The 16,038-nt window shown below is 45.9% G+C and overlaps 1 protein-coding gene across 1 annotated transcript in view; it reads right to left on the minus strand.

Annotated features, from left to right (window-relative positions):
• Positions 1–16,038, minus strand: part of ATP12A (ATPase H+/K+ transporting non-gastric alpha2 subunit) — a 127,169-nt gene that overhangs the window by 46,616 nt on the left and 64,515 nt on the right. The window contains exons 7-11 of the mRNA XM_078681821.1: positions 12,943–13,060; positions 11,200–11,468; positions 9,786–9,984; positions 8,863–8,972; positions 7,954–8,088 (exon numbers count right to left, since the gene is read on the minus strand). Of these exons, the coding sequence (XP_078537947.1) occupies positions 7,954–8,088; positions 8,863–8,972; positions 9,786–9,984; positions 11,200–11,468; positions 12,943–13,060 (831 nt within the window). The remainder of the gene's footprint in view (positions 1–7,953; positions 8,089–8,862; positions 8,973–9,785; positions 9,985–11,199; positions 11,469–12,942; positions 13,061–16,038) is intronic.

Here is a 16,038-nt window from a genome sequence, read left to right on the forward strand (position 1 = left end):
ACTGTTTTCAATTCCAGGTAATTGATGTGTCTGACTGCATCTGTAGGGCTCCACAGACCCCTCACTTTGTGTGCGCCCCATCCCTTCTGGGATGCGTCTATGGTGATGGTCACTGTTGGGTCCGGTGGTGTTAGAGGTTTCCCTACCGTTATTCTTTCCTTGGTCCACCACCTTATTTCTTCCTTCACCCTGTGCGTTACAACCACTAGATCCTCCCAACTTCCTGTAGCTTGTGACCATTGCTCTTGCAGCCACTCTTGGAGTGGTCTCATTTGTAGGCGTACATTGGGGACCAGGTGTATGCATGACGCCATCATCCCCAAGATCTTGCTCACAGTCCTCACTGTCAGAGCTCGCCCCTTCTGGTAGTGATGTTTCTCCCTCAGTAGGCTGAGTGTTCTCTTTTCGCTGGGTAACACCCTGCATTGGACGGTGTCGATTTGAGCTCCCAGGAAGATTTTCACTTGCTCTGGTTCCATGGAGCATTTTCCCCAGTGTATGGAGAATCCCAGGCTTGCTAGCGTTCTTGTGACCTGTTCTGCATGATCTTTGCATGTGAGGTTCCGTGAAAATCGTTACGGTGTTTTGGGCATTGCCGAATATGGACGAATGTGGTATCTATGAACCGTAAATGGCGAGCTCGGTAAGTGTACGCGTTTTCACTACACTACCTGGCTTGGTTCGCCTTATTTACGTGTTTCTACATCTGAACCCGTGGGTTCCATTTTAGATACGGCATCCATTTTGTTTCTTGCCCTCACGTAGTCAGTGAACAGGCAAGTGTTCGCACCATGACCTTTTAGTTCCCAAGACATACGGAAGACGCATATTCCTTTCATGCTCCTTTATGACCGGAGGAATGACACTGCAGAGGCAAATGGCTCAGCTTGAGGGTAATCATGCCGTACCGGCCTATTGTTTCAGCCGTGCATGCGCTGGGATCAAGCTCTTTGATCCTATGATCATGTTTTCAATATTACCCCCACACTCTTTTCTTTAGGTGTGCCTGACTTCCTAGCAGCTGTTCTTGTCTCTTTACTCTTGCTCATTTACAACTCAAGTGGAATGTGCCTAACGATGGGAAGATGTGCTTTTACAGTTGGGGACTGGTAATGTTACTGTGATTATGTTCCGGAGTTCTGAAAGCATGAAAGCGACCCTTTTTGAAGTTTATTGTGGGAACTGGGTTGTAACCTTTTGTTCACATGTTGTGCAATGGCAAAATCCTGTATAAAAGAGAGCGACTCACATATGCAAGTTGAAGCAGACTCGTAGAACCTACACGCTGTTGTACTTCTAGTGACTTTTGCCTCCCTGCAGTAATAAACTCTGATCTTTGACGCCGAAGGAAGTCTCCCGTGTCTCTGTCACTTGTGCGCCGAAACAGGTATCCCACGAAGGTTATAGGTGTTGTTCCCTGGCACCGCTGGGCCTTAAATAGCTCAGTCCTTCAGAGCTTGCCTCTACGAGCCAGTCGTCGAGGTAGGGGCACACGTGTATCCCCTTCCTTCGCAGATGTGCAGCCACTGCCGCGAGGCATTTGGTGAACACCCTTGGTGCGGACTTTAGACCGAATGCCAGGGTTGTGAATTGGTAGTGATCCTTGTTCACTGTGAATCTTAGCATGTGCTTGTGCTGCCTGTTCATGGGGATGTGCAGGTACGCATCTTTGAGGTCTATGGTGGACAAGAAGTCCCCAGCCTTTATCTGCAGGATGACCTCTTGTAGGGACGTCATCTTGAATATTTGAGTCTTTACGTATTTGTTTAGGAACCGTAGGTCCAGGATGGGTCTTAGGCTTTTGTCCACTTTTAGCACCAGGAAGTAGTTTGAGTACACTCCCTTGTTCTGTTCTTTGAATGGAACCCGATTGATGGCCGCTTTGAGGAGGAGATCTTGAGCTTCCTCTTGGAGTAATCGCAGCTCTCTTCCCGAGTGCTCTCTTTTCTTTGGCTTTCTGTTTGGTGGTCTCTTTTCCAACTCTATGCAGTATCCAAACTGCATGATGTTGAGTATCCACTTGTCTGTGGTTATTTTTCTCCACTCCTGGAGAAAAAATCTTAGCCTGCCTCCTGCTGGTGTTACATGTTCCCTTGTGTCTTGTCCGTGTAGCCCTCTCCTCTTTTTTCTTCCGTGCTCCTCCCTGGGAGGGTTCGAGTGGGTGGGCACCTTTTCCTGTGAGCAGTCACTTAGAGGGGGGTTGTTCACCGCCTCTCCTTCTCTGGCCCCGTCCGTTTCCTCTTGATCAAAAGGACTGGCCCCTGTTCTGATAGTTCCAGTTTTGCCTCTGCTGGCCCTGGTGACTTTGGTTGTCACTCTGTTGCCCCTGTGGAATGTCTGGTGTGATTGCCCTTGCTGGTTTCCACCCCTGCCGTTCGGCCTCCGTGTAGGAGTGCCCCTTCTCATCCCCCTGAATTGCAGGGCCCCCATGGACCTTGCCGTCTCGTTGTCCTTCTTCAGTTGGGTGAGCTTCTCATCAACTGGGGCTCCGAACAGTGTTTCAATGTTGAAGGGTGTGTTCAGGATGTTGTTCTGAACCTCAGCCTTGAAGCCTGAGATCCTGAGCCAGGCTTGCCTTCTCTCTGTGATGCCTATAGCCATCAGTCTGCTGGATGTTTCAGCCCCATCCAAGGCTGTCTTCAGGCATGAGTTAGCGATGCTTTTCCCCTCTTCCACAAGGTGCGATGCCCTCTCACGGTATTGTTCCGGGAGGTGCTTGAGCAATTGGCCCATCTCATCCCAATGCTGGTATTGATGTCTATTCAGGAGGGCGTTGGAGTTCGCCATCCGCCAAGTGCGTTGCGGCGTTCCTCTCTATTTTCCTGCCAGTTAGATCCATCCTCCTGCTTTCCTTGTCAGGAGGAGGTCCAGATGTTGTTGGGACGTTTGCCCTTTTTCTGGCCCTTGCAGCGATTATTGAATCTGCTGTGACAGATCCCTTGATGTAAGCTGGGTCCTGGGAGGAGAATTTGTATTTCTTCTCCGTCCTCGGCGTTACTGATCTGCATGTAGCCGGGTCCTTGAAGGCTTCCTTCCCCTGGTCTGTGATACTCTTTAGCATGGGCAAGAACTGGCTTCTTGTCTGCGTGGGGAGCAATGTTTCCAGCAGGAAATCTGCTTTTGGCTTCTCCTCTTCCAGCTTAACTCCATAAGCTGCTGCAGCCTTCCTGACCACCTCATTGTATGCCCCAATGTCATCCGGTGGCGAAGGCCTCGAGGGGTATGTCTCCACAGCCTCCTCCGGGTTTTCGGCCTCGATGTCCTGCCATTCCTGGTCTTGGGCCGTCGAGGAACCTGAGCCGTAGCTTGACTGCTGCTCCCCGTAATCCCCTTCCGTGTAATAGAGGTCTTCTTTCTCTTCGTGCTCCGAGGGTCCGGAGTTTTCGGCGGCTCTTCGATGTCGAACTCCTCGTGCTCGTGCACCTCAGCGACGGCCGTTGACGGCTTCGAGGGGATCCTGTAACTTCTCATCTTTTTATCGAAGTCCTTCTTTCTCTGAAGGATGTTCTCCATTTCGGCCTCGAGCCTTCTTTTCTTTCTCTGCATCTCTGCGGCCTGCTCGTCCTCGAGCGTTTCGGCTGCTCTTTTCGACGGTGTCGTCGAAGCTTTCTTCGGCTCCTTTTCCTTCGAAGTCGAAGACCCTTTTTCGGGGACTTGCTTCGACGACCTTTGCTTTTTGCTGGTCTTCGGCCTCCGGGAGTCCTTCTCGAAGGATCCGCTGGGCTCTTTTTCAGAGGATGCAGCTTCAGTCGTCGAAGTTTTCGGCGCCGGTGCTCCTTTCGAGGCTCTGGGCTCTGACTTTCGAGAGTCTGCCTCTGGCTTTCGAGGCCCTGTGGGGGTTTTCGGGGTCGTAGACTCTCCTACCTTGTCAAGCGTTTTCTTATCGGTCTCTACGACCGTGAAGTCATCTGGACCTTCGGCGATGTTGTCCTCGTCGTCGGTGGAGAGGCCCAGTTCATAAAGCGTCGGGGCCTGGCCCTTGCCCTGCATCGTGTGGTGAGCTGTCCTCTGTCTCTCTCGAACTCGGAGTGTCTTCGGCTTGAACACGGAGCAGGCATTGCAGTCTCTGCTCTCGTGGTCGATTGGCAGGCAGAGGTTGCAGACCGGGTGCTAGTCCTTCTGCGCGAACTTGTGGTGGCAGTTTTTGCAGAATTTAAAGGGTGTCTTGTACATCCCTGCGCTCAGGGGGCCCCCTGTGTGCGCATTCCTCCAAGGACGTCGAAGATCTCGAGGTTCTTTCCTTTCTTTGTCGTCTCTTCTCTGATGGTCCTCTTCTCCCAATGTTCTCAGGTCTTTACCGTCGAAGAGTTGCTGTATTTCCTCCTTTTCTCCTCCAAAACTTCTGGAGCTTCACGCGACGATCCAGACCCAACGGCGGAAAAAAGAATCTGAAGATGGCGCCCAAGGGTGGTAGCTTCCGCCAGAAGCACGTCGACGTCACCGAAGGTACACCAAAGGGCGGGATGTCGACGCCCACCTGGGCTAAGAAAAAAAAACAGAAAAAAGACTACGATTCCGGACCCAATCACCAGATTGCGGAATATGCACAGCATAGTGAATCCAGAAAGATTCACGCTGCAAAAATATAGTTTTCCTCCCTCCCACCTCCTCCTAATTCCACAGTTGTATTTGGGGTACATCTTTCGCCATGCCTCCTTCTTGGGTTATATTTTTGAGGCTTTTAGCAATTTTCGATGTCGAACGTCATTTGGGCTTTTCTCAGTAGGATGTTAATTGGTTTTGGGTTTTGTTTTAAGGAGGATTGGGCTTGTTCCCCTTATGAAAGCTGCTGCTTCTGCAGCGCGCTCTGTGTACAGGCATCATGCTTTAAAGGCGCGCACACTGGTCACTTGGTGATCTGTATTGTTTAATTACTTAAAACACTTTAACTTTTAATTACTCCACCCGGCGCCCGCTTTCACTTTTAAATATTCAGCGCGATGGCAGCTTTCACTTTCAAATACTATGTATGATGCTCGCCTTCACTTCAACATCTAAGCGCAACGGCTGCCTTTACTTAGCACACATTAAATTTTATATCTAATTGTCACTGCCGCCGTCACTTTTAAATATTAAGCGGGACGCCTGCCTTCACTTTTAAATTCTAAAAGCATCCAAGGCATTCCGATTTTTAACTCACATTCCATTCAAAGATGGCCATGTTCTTAGCATGGCCCCGCAGCGGGGCTGTCTGCCTCAAAGCTCTCAGGTACAAAATTAAACCAGAGGAAACAGTACGAGGTGCAACGGCTGCCAGGTGTTTTAATCACGTGTGTCCCCTGTATGCATCAATTCACTATTCGACACACTGCCCTCTCGAAAGATATTTCGGAGTAAAAATATGGCACAGTGCTCAGATTTCTATCCTTGTAATATAGATTTTCCCATATTTAAAGCACACACTAGTGAACTTTTCTTACTGACATCTGTTGGTATGCATAGGCCCTTCTTTCATATGTAATCACCCCACATGAAATATTGTATATATTTTATATCACATATGTTATTTTGGTATTTGCCTATTAGGAAACAGCTAATTCATATAATAATAATTTCTTTTTTACTAAAGCATTTCTAGTGTATTATTGAGAAGAATTAATTGACAGATATGAAAACACTTTAGGAAAGGGATAAGCTCTAGAGCAAACACAGGCGCAGAACAAAACACACAGAAAAACCTGCACTGACAAGAAAATAGCTTTTTTGGATAAAATCACTCCTTCCCTAAAGGTTGCACGTTCTTCCTTAGTCCCATGTCTTTTCTTTTCCCTTGTCTCTGATCCTCTACTTCATTTCGCATGTCCCTTCTAAAGGCTTTGAGTCACTTGTACTGTGCTTTAACTGCTACACATACACTCACTCACTCAAGTCAAGGCAAGCTTTATTCGGTATGTAAAAACAACAATAATAGCAATAACAATAGTACAACAAGCATTTGCAATGCAATAGGTGTTGCATTAACGCTGTTTTGAGCTATTGACATTGCAAATAAAAATGCCTTTTATTTTTGTGTTTGTTTTTAAAACAAATAAAAAGCATTAGCATTTACAATGCCAATAGTTTAAAATCACGTAAATGCGAGACCTATTGCATTGCAAATGCTTGTTATTCTCTGTATTTGCCACTCCTTGTTATTCCTCTAGAGCCTCAGCAGCATCTAGGTGGCATTTGAGAGTCCGCTTTTGTGATATGAGGCCAGCCCTGTGATGTTTTTGGGGCAAAGCACTTCCAGTACCCCAGCCAATGTATATTTCACACTGAAAGACTGAACTAAGTGGTCATGAAAGAAACAGAAAGTGATGGAAACTAATTAACTGCCGATCAAACTGAGGTTCAGTGACTCTCATGGTGAGGATTGAGCTACAAAACAGGAAAGTTGGGGCTAGATGTAGGTAACTTCAATTGACCGACTCATAAATACCGAATTTTACCGATTCGGTATTTATGAATAGGTAAATTTGAAGGTGGGAGATGTAGGTAATTTTTAAATGTGAATTACCGAATCGGTAACATTCGGTATTTACCGATTCGGTAAATACCGAATCGGTATTTCCCATTGATTCCTATGGGCTTCACAGCCCATAGGAATCAATGGGAAATACCGGAAATACCGAATCCTGCAAGGGGGTAGGGGGTGTCACTTTGACACCCTCTAGCACCCAAACTACAGGCATGTGTGACATGTGGCACACATACATGCCCTAAGGGCATGTCTGTGTGTCACATAGCACAAGTGTGCATGCACAGAGGTGCATGCACACCTGAATTCGGTATTTTACCACCCAATAGGATTGGGTGGTAAAATACCGACTCTTAAGGGCCTGTGGCACTCTTAGGAGTGTCACCTACATGTGGATTTACCGAATCGGTAAAATTACCGATTCGGTATTTTACAGAATCTGTAAATTTACCGATTCGGTAAATTTACCGATTCTGTAAAATGATGGCCCCTACATGTCAATCACCAAATACCGGTCGGTAACGGCCGAAATCGGCTGTTACCGACCGGTATTTGCTCTCCTACATCTGGCCCTTGGTGTCATCTGTGCATCCATCAAGGCATTTGTCTGTTTCCTTTGAAGACTGGCTGTTGCAGGTTATTGTGTGCTGGTGGAACATTTTATACCCAGATCGCTGGCAAATGTTCACAGTACAAATGACAATGTACATGACTGATATTTAGATTCAATGTCAGTAAATTAATTGCATGACATAACCTAGATATGATATATGACCACAGCTATCCTGCCAAGGATGGTCAGCGGACAATCCTGAGGTGCAATGATGATTCTAACTACGTATTTCCATGAACATAGGTCTGCATAAGTATTGGACAGTTTATATAAGCAATCTCTTATTTTACCAAAGTACCATGAAAGCCGAATGTCAAGAGTAGCATGAGGTAAAGATGGAACAGAGCACAATTACACACCTCAAGGCACTCTACAAACAACCTGAGTGCACATCAATATTATGTGTTCAGACTCCAGAACAGGGACAACGAGAGAGTGATGTAGATACAAGTGAAAGAATAGAAAAATGCCAGTAAACATGGCATTATTAGAGGAAACTGAATGTACAAGTGTAGACCAGCACTAGTATTGAACACATGGGAGAGATAAAAAGGGGCATCTCTGAGTGAGAACTGCTAACCTACCTCCTTTGAGTATGGATTTATTCGCGGATACCTGATATATTTATTAGAGACGAATGAGGGAGCTAGTTTCCTAATCTGAGCGAGGTAGCAGACTTTAAACTGAAAACACAAAAAGGATGGACAATCTCATTTGAGAATTAAACAAAGTGACCACATGTACTTGAGCCCACAGAGTCTAAAATATTGGTCGAATGACAGTCAAAACTAAAAGGAAGGAAAAACACACGCCTTCCAAGCCACAATGCTATAAGGATTGCCCATTTTAATCATATTGTGTACTGGGAGTAAAGGCTCACCTGGAATTTGTTGGTGGAGTTAAAAGGAACTTCCGCGACTTTTCTGTTTTTATTTCGCAGACTCATCACATCCCCTGTGATCACTTCAGTAAATTTCAGCAAGGCAGTTTCCGAAGCATCTCCGACAACTACACGCTTTTATGGAAGAAAGAAAATCGCAATATGGTAACCATTTTAGGGATTTCACACACAATCAGCCTAAGGTTATTTTATGTTGATAAATTGTATGTCGAATTATGACACCTATAGTTCACTCCCAATGCAGGAAGGGGACATGTTAGTTGGAAAAAAAGAAAGATGGAGAAAGTGAAGAATGTGAGACTGCAAACTTTAAAGTCCCCCACACCACTTTCTTTTATGTACTTCATGCCCACAGTGGGCTGCGCAGAAGCACACATTTAAATTTGCCTAAGAATTCTCAATGGGATGTAACTGAGCTACAAGCCTCTCTGAAATTGCAAGTTTACTGACAAATTCAATTACCGTAGGTCTGGAGATTTTCACTGAGACACTTTAGCTCCAAAAAGGGTGCAATCCTGATTCCTGCATATTATTCCCCCAAAAATTACATTACCAGCTAATTTGGGGGATATTGATAAAATTACGGGACACTGGTAATCGGGGCATAGTCTGATACGTGCTGGTTGTGCACTCTATGCAAACATTTGGATATTGTCTGCTGACAAAGTTTGATAGCTAAAACAAAAAGACACACACACACACACCATACACAAACGGTACTTAGAGACATGCATCATGAAATGGGTCTTCAGATGCAATTTGAATTAATTGATAGCAAACAGGAAATACAAATACGAGTTGTCTTCTCCATAGAGTTTTCTTGAGGAGGATGTATGCAAAATATACAGAATTTGTAGGTTTCCTTTCCAAGGGCAAGTCTCTGAATACCTTCATAATCGGAACATTTTCCTGGCCTGCGGTAAATTCGGCTCGATTGCAAAGAGAAGCAATTTTGCACAGAGAATTCCATGTTCCTGAAGTCTGTTCAAAGTTGTGATCTAAAATAGAAAATAATAGAAAACAGAACCTTTAATAGGTCTCATCATTTAAGTGTTCAAATTGATGCGAATTTATGAATAAATGCCACGATTGAGCAATCGGTTTCATTGTTGGCTTTAATTAGTTCAAGGATAGCCAGTGTGACTTCAGGAAAACAAAAACACCCTCCAGGTGTATTGTGGAATCCAGTGCATTGGCCAGTAATTCCTAACATAAGTAGGGTCACAGTGTGCAGGTCAAGCTATCCAGGATTGGATTGGGAAAAAAAATCGGCCTGGACACTGAAAAAATCAGCCCACATTTGCGGATTGTGCCTTTTCGCAAAACAGTGCTTCGGTGTTTTAATTATTATGAAAATAAGAAAGGAGGTTGGTGGGGCTCTCTAAAAGAGCCTTGTTTTCTTAACTTTAAATGTAGCCAGGTATCTTTGTGCAGAGATTAGTTCCTATTGGGGAACCACACCTGAATATAAGTGAGGCCACTTCTGCTCAGGCCCCTCACCTCCGCTCAATCTGCATACATTAATGGGCTGACTAAGGAAGATACTGGGAATGACAAATCTGCTCCATTGGTAAAAGGAAGGTACTAAAGCCATCTGCCGGGTGGTATCTGACCAGCACACACACAGCCTAAATCAGCCACCACGCTGGCCAAAAAACCGTCCCACAGCTGCAGCTCCGATGCCGGCCCATTGCCCGAGTGCCCGCCTTAAGCTATCCTGATTGGTCAAAGTCGCCGGTCAGCCATGTGTTGGGAGCATCAGGTGTGAACATGTTCTCAACATTGGCCTAGGGGTTTTCTGGGGGACTCACGTGATTGGTCTTCACTGGTGTCCGCTGAATGAATTTGGTTGTCAAACCAAAGGTGGGCTACCGTCATTCTGTTCTGGGTGAGTGTTCCTGTCTTGTCGGAACAGATGACAGAGGTGGATCCAAGAGTCTCCACTGCCTCCAAGTTCTTCACCAGACAGTTCTTCTTTGCCATGCGTTTGGCCGTCAGGGAGAGGGTAACCTAGGAAAGGGGTACAAGCATGATTAGCAGGTCAAATAGCAGTGTACAGGGCACTGCCAATCAGTGCCATCACCAAATGAGAGCAGCTGCTTTCTACACCAGGTCCCACACGTCTCACAGCCCTGCGCTGCCACTGCTACATGTATCTATTTAGGCCAAACTTGCTTTTAGGATACATTCACGATGAATAAGGAACACCATTCCGACACTATGTTAATCCTGCCCCAAAATGTACCCCCGGACGTTTCTTTTATTTTGAAAAAAAATGTTCAGAAAACCAAAGAGGGCTGCGCATGACTTTGTGACATCGGCCCCACAAAAGCTATTGGCAGGTCTGCTGCCGCGGCAGTGATTACAGGGAAGAAAGTGTAAACAGCTAAGTTTTGAATCAAAATGGCAAGTTACTGGCAAACCATCTTATTGTGGAGAAACAGCAAAATCCAGATCAACCGCCACGGCCTGATCGGCGGTGGCGATCCGCCCGACATTTTTCCCCAGCCGCACGCCAATTACCCCCCTATTACGATTACGGGGGGCCCAGCCGCGGACGGAAAGACGGTCCGCTGCTTTACCGCAGGCAGGCAATCGTTCCTATTGCCTGCTGTGAGGTCCTGGGCAATGATATGGTGGCGTTGCCTAGCAGGCACCGCCCGCCATATTAGGGTGTCAGCGGAGTTTTGCTTTTCCATGGTGGTGATGCCGCCATGGAAAGGCATGCGGTGTCTGTCTTTGGGGGCCCGTTGCGGGCTCCCATGGTGTTGGACGGGTGGGGTGTGCACTTGGGGGGTAGCATTAGCATGCACAAGGTGACAGGCCCTGCACGGTGCCTGTCACGTTGTGCATGCCAATGCACAACAGGCATATTTGGCATTGTGGCGGGTGCTGCATAGAGCACCGCCTGCTACAATGTTAGATATGCGGGGTGCGACTGCCAGGGTGGCTGTCGCATCCTAATGGCCACAGCGGGACCACCGCACCTCTGGCGGTCTGTCCTGTTCACCGCCACGGTGCCATTGTAATAGCCCCCTAAATATCAGATGAGAATTAGCAACCTGATTTCAATGTGCCATAACAGATCGTTTTGTATGTTCACCTAAATCCACCAGATGAGATGGGTTGCAAACGGAATGTGGTTTTGCCAGGTAGGGATACTCAGTTGAAAGGCATTAGTTCCAGTGGGCATGATTGCCAATGGTAGATGGCACACCAACTTACAGTGACAGTGGCCAGCAGTCCTTCTGGCACATTGGCAACAATGATACCAATGAGGAAGATGATGGAGCTCAGAACTCCGTATCCCATGCTGACAGCAATGATGAAGAAGAGCACTCCAACTGAACAGGCAAAGCCGGCAACAATGTGAACAAAGTGCTCAATTTCAGTGGCAATAGGTGTTTTCTCATTCCCGACTCCAGATACCAAGGTTGCGATTCTCCCAATGACCGTGCGGTCACCAGTGTTGATGACAAAGCCCCTGGCAGTGCCTGAAAAGAAAGAGTAAATTAGTGCTTTGACCTCTCCTGACACAGCGGGCACAGTGAGCTGCAGACAGCGATTATCAACGTTCTAAAGCAATGGCACAAACAAAGTGGAGGAGCTCCAGGAAGCATTACATGATGGCAGTAGTGCTATTAATATGTTCTGCAACCATGACTTTCAATAAACCTGAATGTGGTGGGGAGTAGTGGTAGGTGGGGGAGTGTATATGTGTGCAAATGCATGCTACACTACAATGTGACCATGAATGAAGTGCTCTGGCTGAAGACAGCAGAATGTCAGAAGAATGGCCCTCCAAAGCATTGCCCTATGCCATGGTCCTTGTGAGCATGGGCTCTAGCCAAAGGCTTTTGTAAGAGTGAGATCCCTGGCATTCTTGACTTTTGAGAGTTAATCCCTTCATTTGTCTCTGCTTGCACATGAATCTCCCATCGTCAGTGCAAATGAGGAGGAGTGCCTGGATCTGGCACCTGGGAGTAAGTGAGGTCAGTTAATCAACAAATGAAAGCATGGTTGAAAAGATAATGGAAATTATGAATTTGCACACTGTGATACTAGAACCCAGGCATGTGCATATTTTCCTGAGAAGGAGTGGGTCCTTAACTCTGACCTACATAAGTGTGCACCCATGAATATTGTTGTGCAGTTATGTCTTCATTTTATACTCTCCAATGTGTGAGCCATTCATACTTTCTCCTTTGAGTGCTTGTGCTACAGGAGTGTCACTAAAATGTTCTCTGCCTTTGTAGTGTACTTAATATTGGCCACTGTGAATGTACACACTGATGCTGTGAGCAAGTTTCACCCTGACCTCATCTGGTTAGTGAACCCCCTTAGAACAGCCTGTGAGGCTGTGCAAAAACACCTGTCTTGACATAGTATTGTCAACGGTTCTCTTATTCCAGCGCCTTTATTATAATTAAGGCATACAAAGACTCAATTATATCAATGTGTCTGTACCACCTGATTTGATTTTTGTTTTCCTGTGATCATCACCTCCTGCAAACGTATCACCCATGCTAAAGTTTGCCGAAACAGAAAGCTTACAGTTCAGATAAATATGGATGCCCGGAGGTGTTCCACACGTGAATTCACCCCAGAGCCATGCCATCGTTTCATGATGTCTACATCGGAAACATGTGCATGCAATTGATCTTAATTCCTGAGCACCCTGCACGCCTCTAGACTTTTTAGACGCCCACTAGAAGTCAGTATGGTAGACTATACCGCCACTCTTGTTTAGCATGAGTTATATATTGTGGGCTTGGAAATATTAGAGTTAACTCAAGGGACCTGTGTGACCAGTTGGAGGTAGCTCAGGATCTTTAGCCTCTGGAAGTTACAGGTATCCAAGGCCTGATTCTGTCCCCATAATAGCCCATTTCTCCTATTCTGATTGCAATGTTGTTGAGCAGCCCACCTACATTTGCTCTTAGCCCCTCTGGACTGGTTTCTACATACCTTCTAGACAAGTTGTGGAATAGAATGCAATGTTCTTGGTTTCCAGAGGATTGTCGTGGGTGAATTCATTGGATCGAGCCTGTGCTTCCGACTCGCCCGTGAGGGAGGAATTATCAACCTGTCAGCCCAAAGAAAGTGAAAAATAAGCATCATTTCTCCCGGGATAAGAAAGAGTCATGAGAGACTCAGTTGCCTTGGCTTTTGTATAGTGAAAAATGTTTCCTCTGTATAGACTTGCATACACACCACACTATACCAAACACACACAGAAACAAATGCACACAGAGACATCACACACACAACATGCAAAGGCAGGAGGTGAAATGTGCTGGAAAATTGAGAGCATTAGGGAGGTGGAGAAGAGAGGCATTGCAAACACAAAGTGTTCAATGCTACTATTTCACCTCTTTCTAAGTGTTCATACTGTGTCATATCAAAGAAAACAGAACTCATGGGGTGAACTAGTTTGCCCAAGATGCGATGTCGAGGAGCGATATATGTGGTGTGGTCAGAACTTCAGTCTTCAGAAGTCTGCTAATTATTTCAGAAGGGAATTCACTTAGGATAACCTTTTCGCTGCCTTTCCCTCTGTCATTGTCATTACTACCTGAAAGGATGGTGAGGATGGAGAATGTCCCCACTGCTGCATAAAGCGTACTTCTGGCGAGCGTGAGGGAGCTACAGGTTTGGTCCTGTACTGAGCGGTCCTCCCCTTTCACTCGCTGTGGCTCGTACCCCATTCCTGGGTAATGCCGCTTACATTGAAAGGCTCTTATCTGATCACAAGATGGAGTCTAAGGCTACTGTGCTAGCTCTCACAGGTCTTAGTAGTGAATGGCCTTGTTTGTTGATGACCTCTGAGCTCCCCATCTGCTTTTGCGTGGGGTCCTCACTGCACGGGAAGCCACAGGAGCCCAGGACTCACTGCCGGTATTGACTAAAGACTAAGGGCCAGATGCAGGTAAATTCAATTTAGCTAGCCATTATTAGCGGTTTTTACCGAATCGCTCTTAATGACTCGCTAAATTGAATGTAGGTAGGAATCGCAAAAAATATTTGCGATTCCTTAATTGCGAGTCGCAAATTGAGATTCGCAATCAAGGAATACCATCCCATTCATTCCTATGGGCCAAGAGGCCAATAGGAATGAATAGGATTAGCGCCCGCGAGTAACAAAGAGGCACTCGCAAATTCCGGGCGCAATTTCAAGGTTACAAGGGTTCCAAAAGGACACCCTTTTGCACCCCTGAAATGTGCATGTGTGCACATGTAGCGCACATACATGCCCTAAGGGCATGAATGAGTGCCACATGGCACTTTTAAAAAAGCAAAAAAGTGTTTTTTAAAGGAAATCGCTAATTAACACCGACTTGAAGTTGGTGGTAATTAGCGATTCCTTAAGGCTAAAGTGCACTTTCTTTTGTGCTACTTACATTCATTTAAGGAATCGCAATTTGCGATTCCTTAAATGCAATCGCAAAATAAGGAATCACAATTTTTGCGATTCCTTATTTTGCGAGTAGGTTTAATCTTACCTACATTGCTCAGAGCCAAATTGCAATCGCAAAGGCTGAAATTCTGCGAATGTCGGCGTTTGCGGTCGCTATTTGGATTCCTACATCTGGCCCTAAGACACCTAGGCCTAAGAACCCTAGCAAAGGCAAGGAAAATACTTAATGCAAACTGTCTCAGCACGTGTTGCTTGTAATGACCAGCTCCTGAGCCAACATGACCAAAATTAATAAGAATAAAATAGGATCAGTATATTTAGCTTAGAACATAGAGCATTGCAACGCCATAGGGACCATAGTGCTGAAGGCAGAAAAAATAATAATTTGTTAGTATGCCCTCTAACCATCTCTTGTACTCCTGTAATACATTCCACTCAAACGAGCCACTTCATGGAAAAGTACAAAATGACAACAAAGTGCTGAACTTGTACTCGGCTTGGAGAATAGAACCAACTCTTTCATTTAGTCACGTGTGTCACCCATGGCATCGAAACTTAAATTCAAAAGTTAGGAAGAGGTTCTCCTCGCCCTTCAGCAGTCACATGGAGACTGTTGACAGCGATGGATGGGGCAAGGTTGATGTCATTGGTAGACTAATGTTGTGTAATGTTACTTCTGCCACACCTGGCATTTCTATGCGTCATACTCCATGCATGAATTATAAGGCAATGCTACGCTGAAGAGGGTTAAGGCCCAGGTCAATTTCTGATATTCTATTTACCGGTTTATTACATGTAACGTGAAATAAAAAGAATATTACAGAAATACTGGACATAGTGGAGGGCTTTCATATGCGACCAGAGGATATGGGGTTCTCAGGACCCTATGCTGGCTCCCACAAATAATCAGATGCTGTCACCTAGTTGCCAATGTTTGTCTTGTAAACTGGATTCTCACAGAGCTCCTGAATGCTTAGAAGAAGCCCCACCCTGACATGTCTCCACCACTACTTTAGCTCAGCTTTATCCTTCATTAGGGGTAAAGAGATGCCGGTGTGTCTCCCAGAGTAGGGGAATAGTAACATCCTCATGCTCCTATCTGGTGCTTCATTTAAGCCATTGCAGGCCTTTGCCTTAAGGCATCACCACAAATGACCACATGGGAGCGCCAGATTGCCACAACTACCCTCAATAAAGTGGTCAGTACCAAGGGAAAATATGTCTTAATGTTTGGGAGGGGATTTTGGTGTCTGCCCTCTCATGATGATGTAATGGGTGTATCACTTTCTTGACAAGCTTTTGTGGTTGGAGGTGATGTGGCCTATCTCCCAGAGCTGCTGACTTTTATGCTAGGGAACCAGGTTTGAATCCTGGAGTTGGCTCAGCCTCCTGTGACTCTGGATAAATCACTTCATTTGCCGGTGCCTAGACTCTGACCTTGTGTAATGCAATTTGGTGCTCATGTAAAGCGCTCTATTGCCCTTGGGTCAAGTTTGCACAATATGAGAACTGTAAAAAAAAGTATATCTTTGCACCCTGAGCTGTGCTGCAGTGTAATTGAAGGAATAAATGTGCTTGTTAGCAGAATATGAGAGATAATTGCAGACTTTTTTGTTTACTTTTGTGTCTGGCTGACACATTTCCCC

The sequence above is a fragment of the Lissotriton helveticus genome, chromosome 3_1, assembly GCF_964261635.1.
Source record: "Lissotriton helveticus chromosome 3_1, aLisHel1.1, whole genome shotgun sequence".
NCBI classification, from domain to species: domain Eukaryota; kingdom Metazoa; phylum Chordata; class Amphibia; order Caudata; family Salamandridae; genus Lissotriton; species Lissotriton helveticus.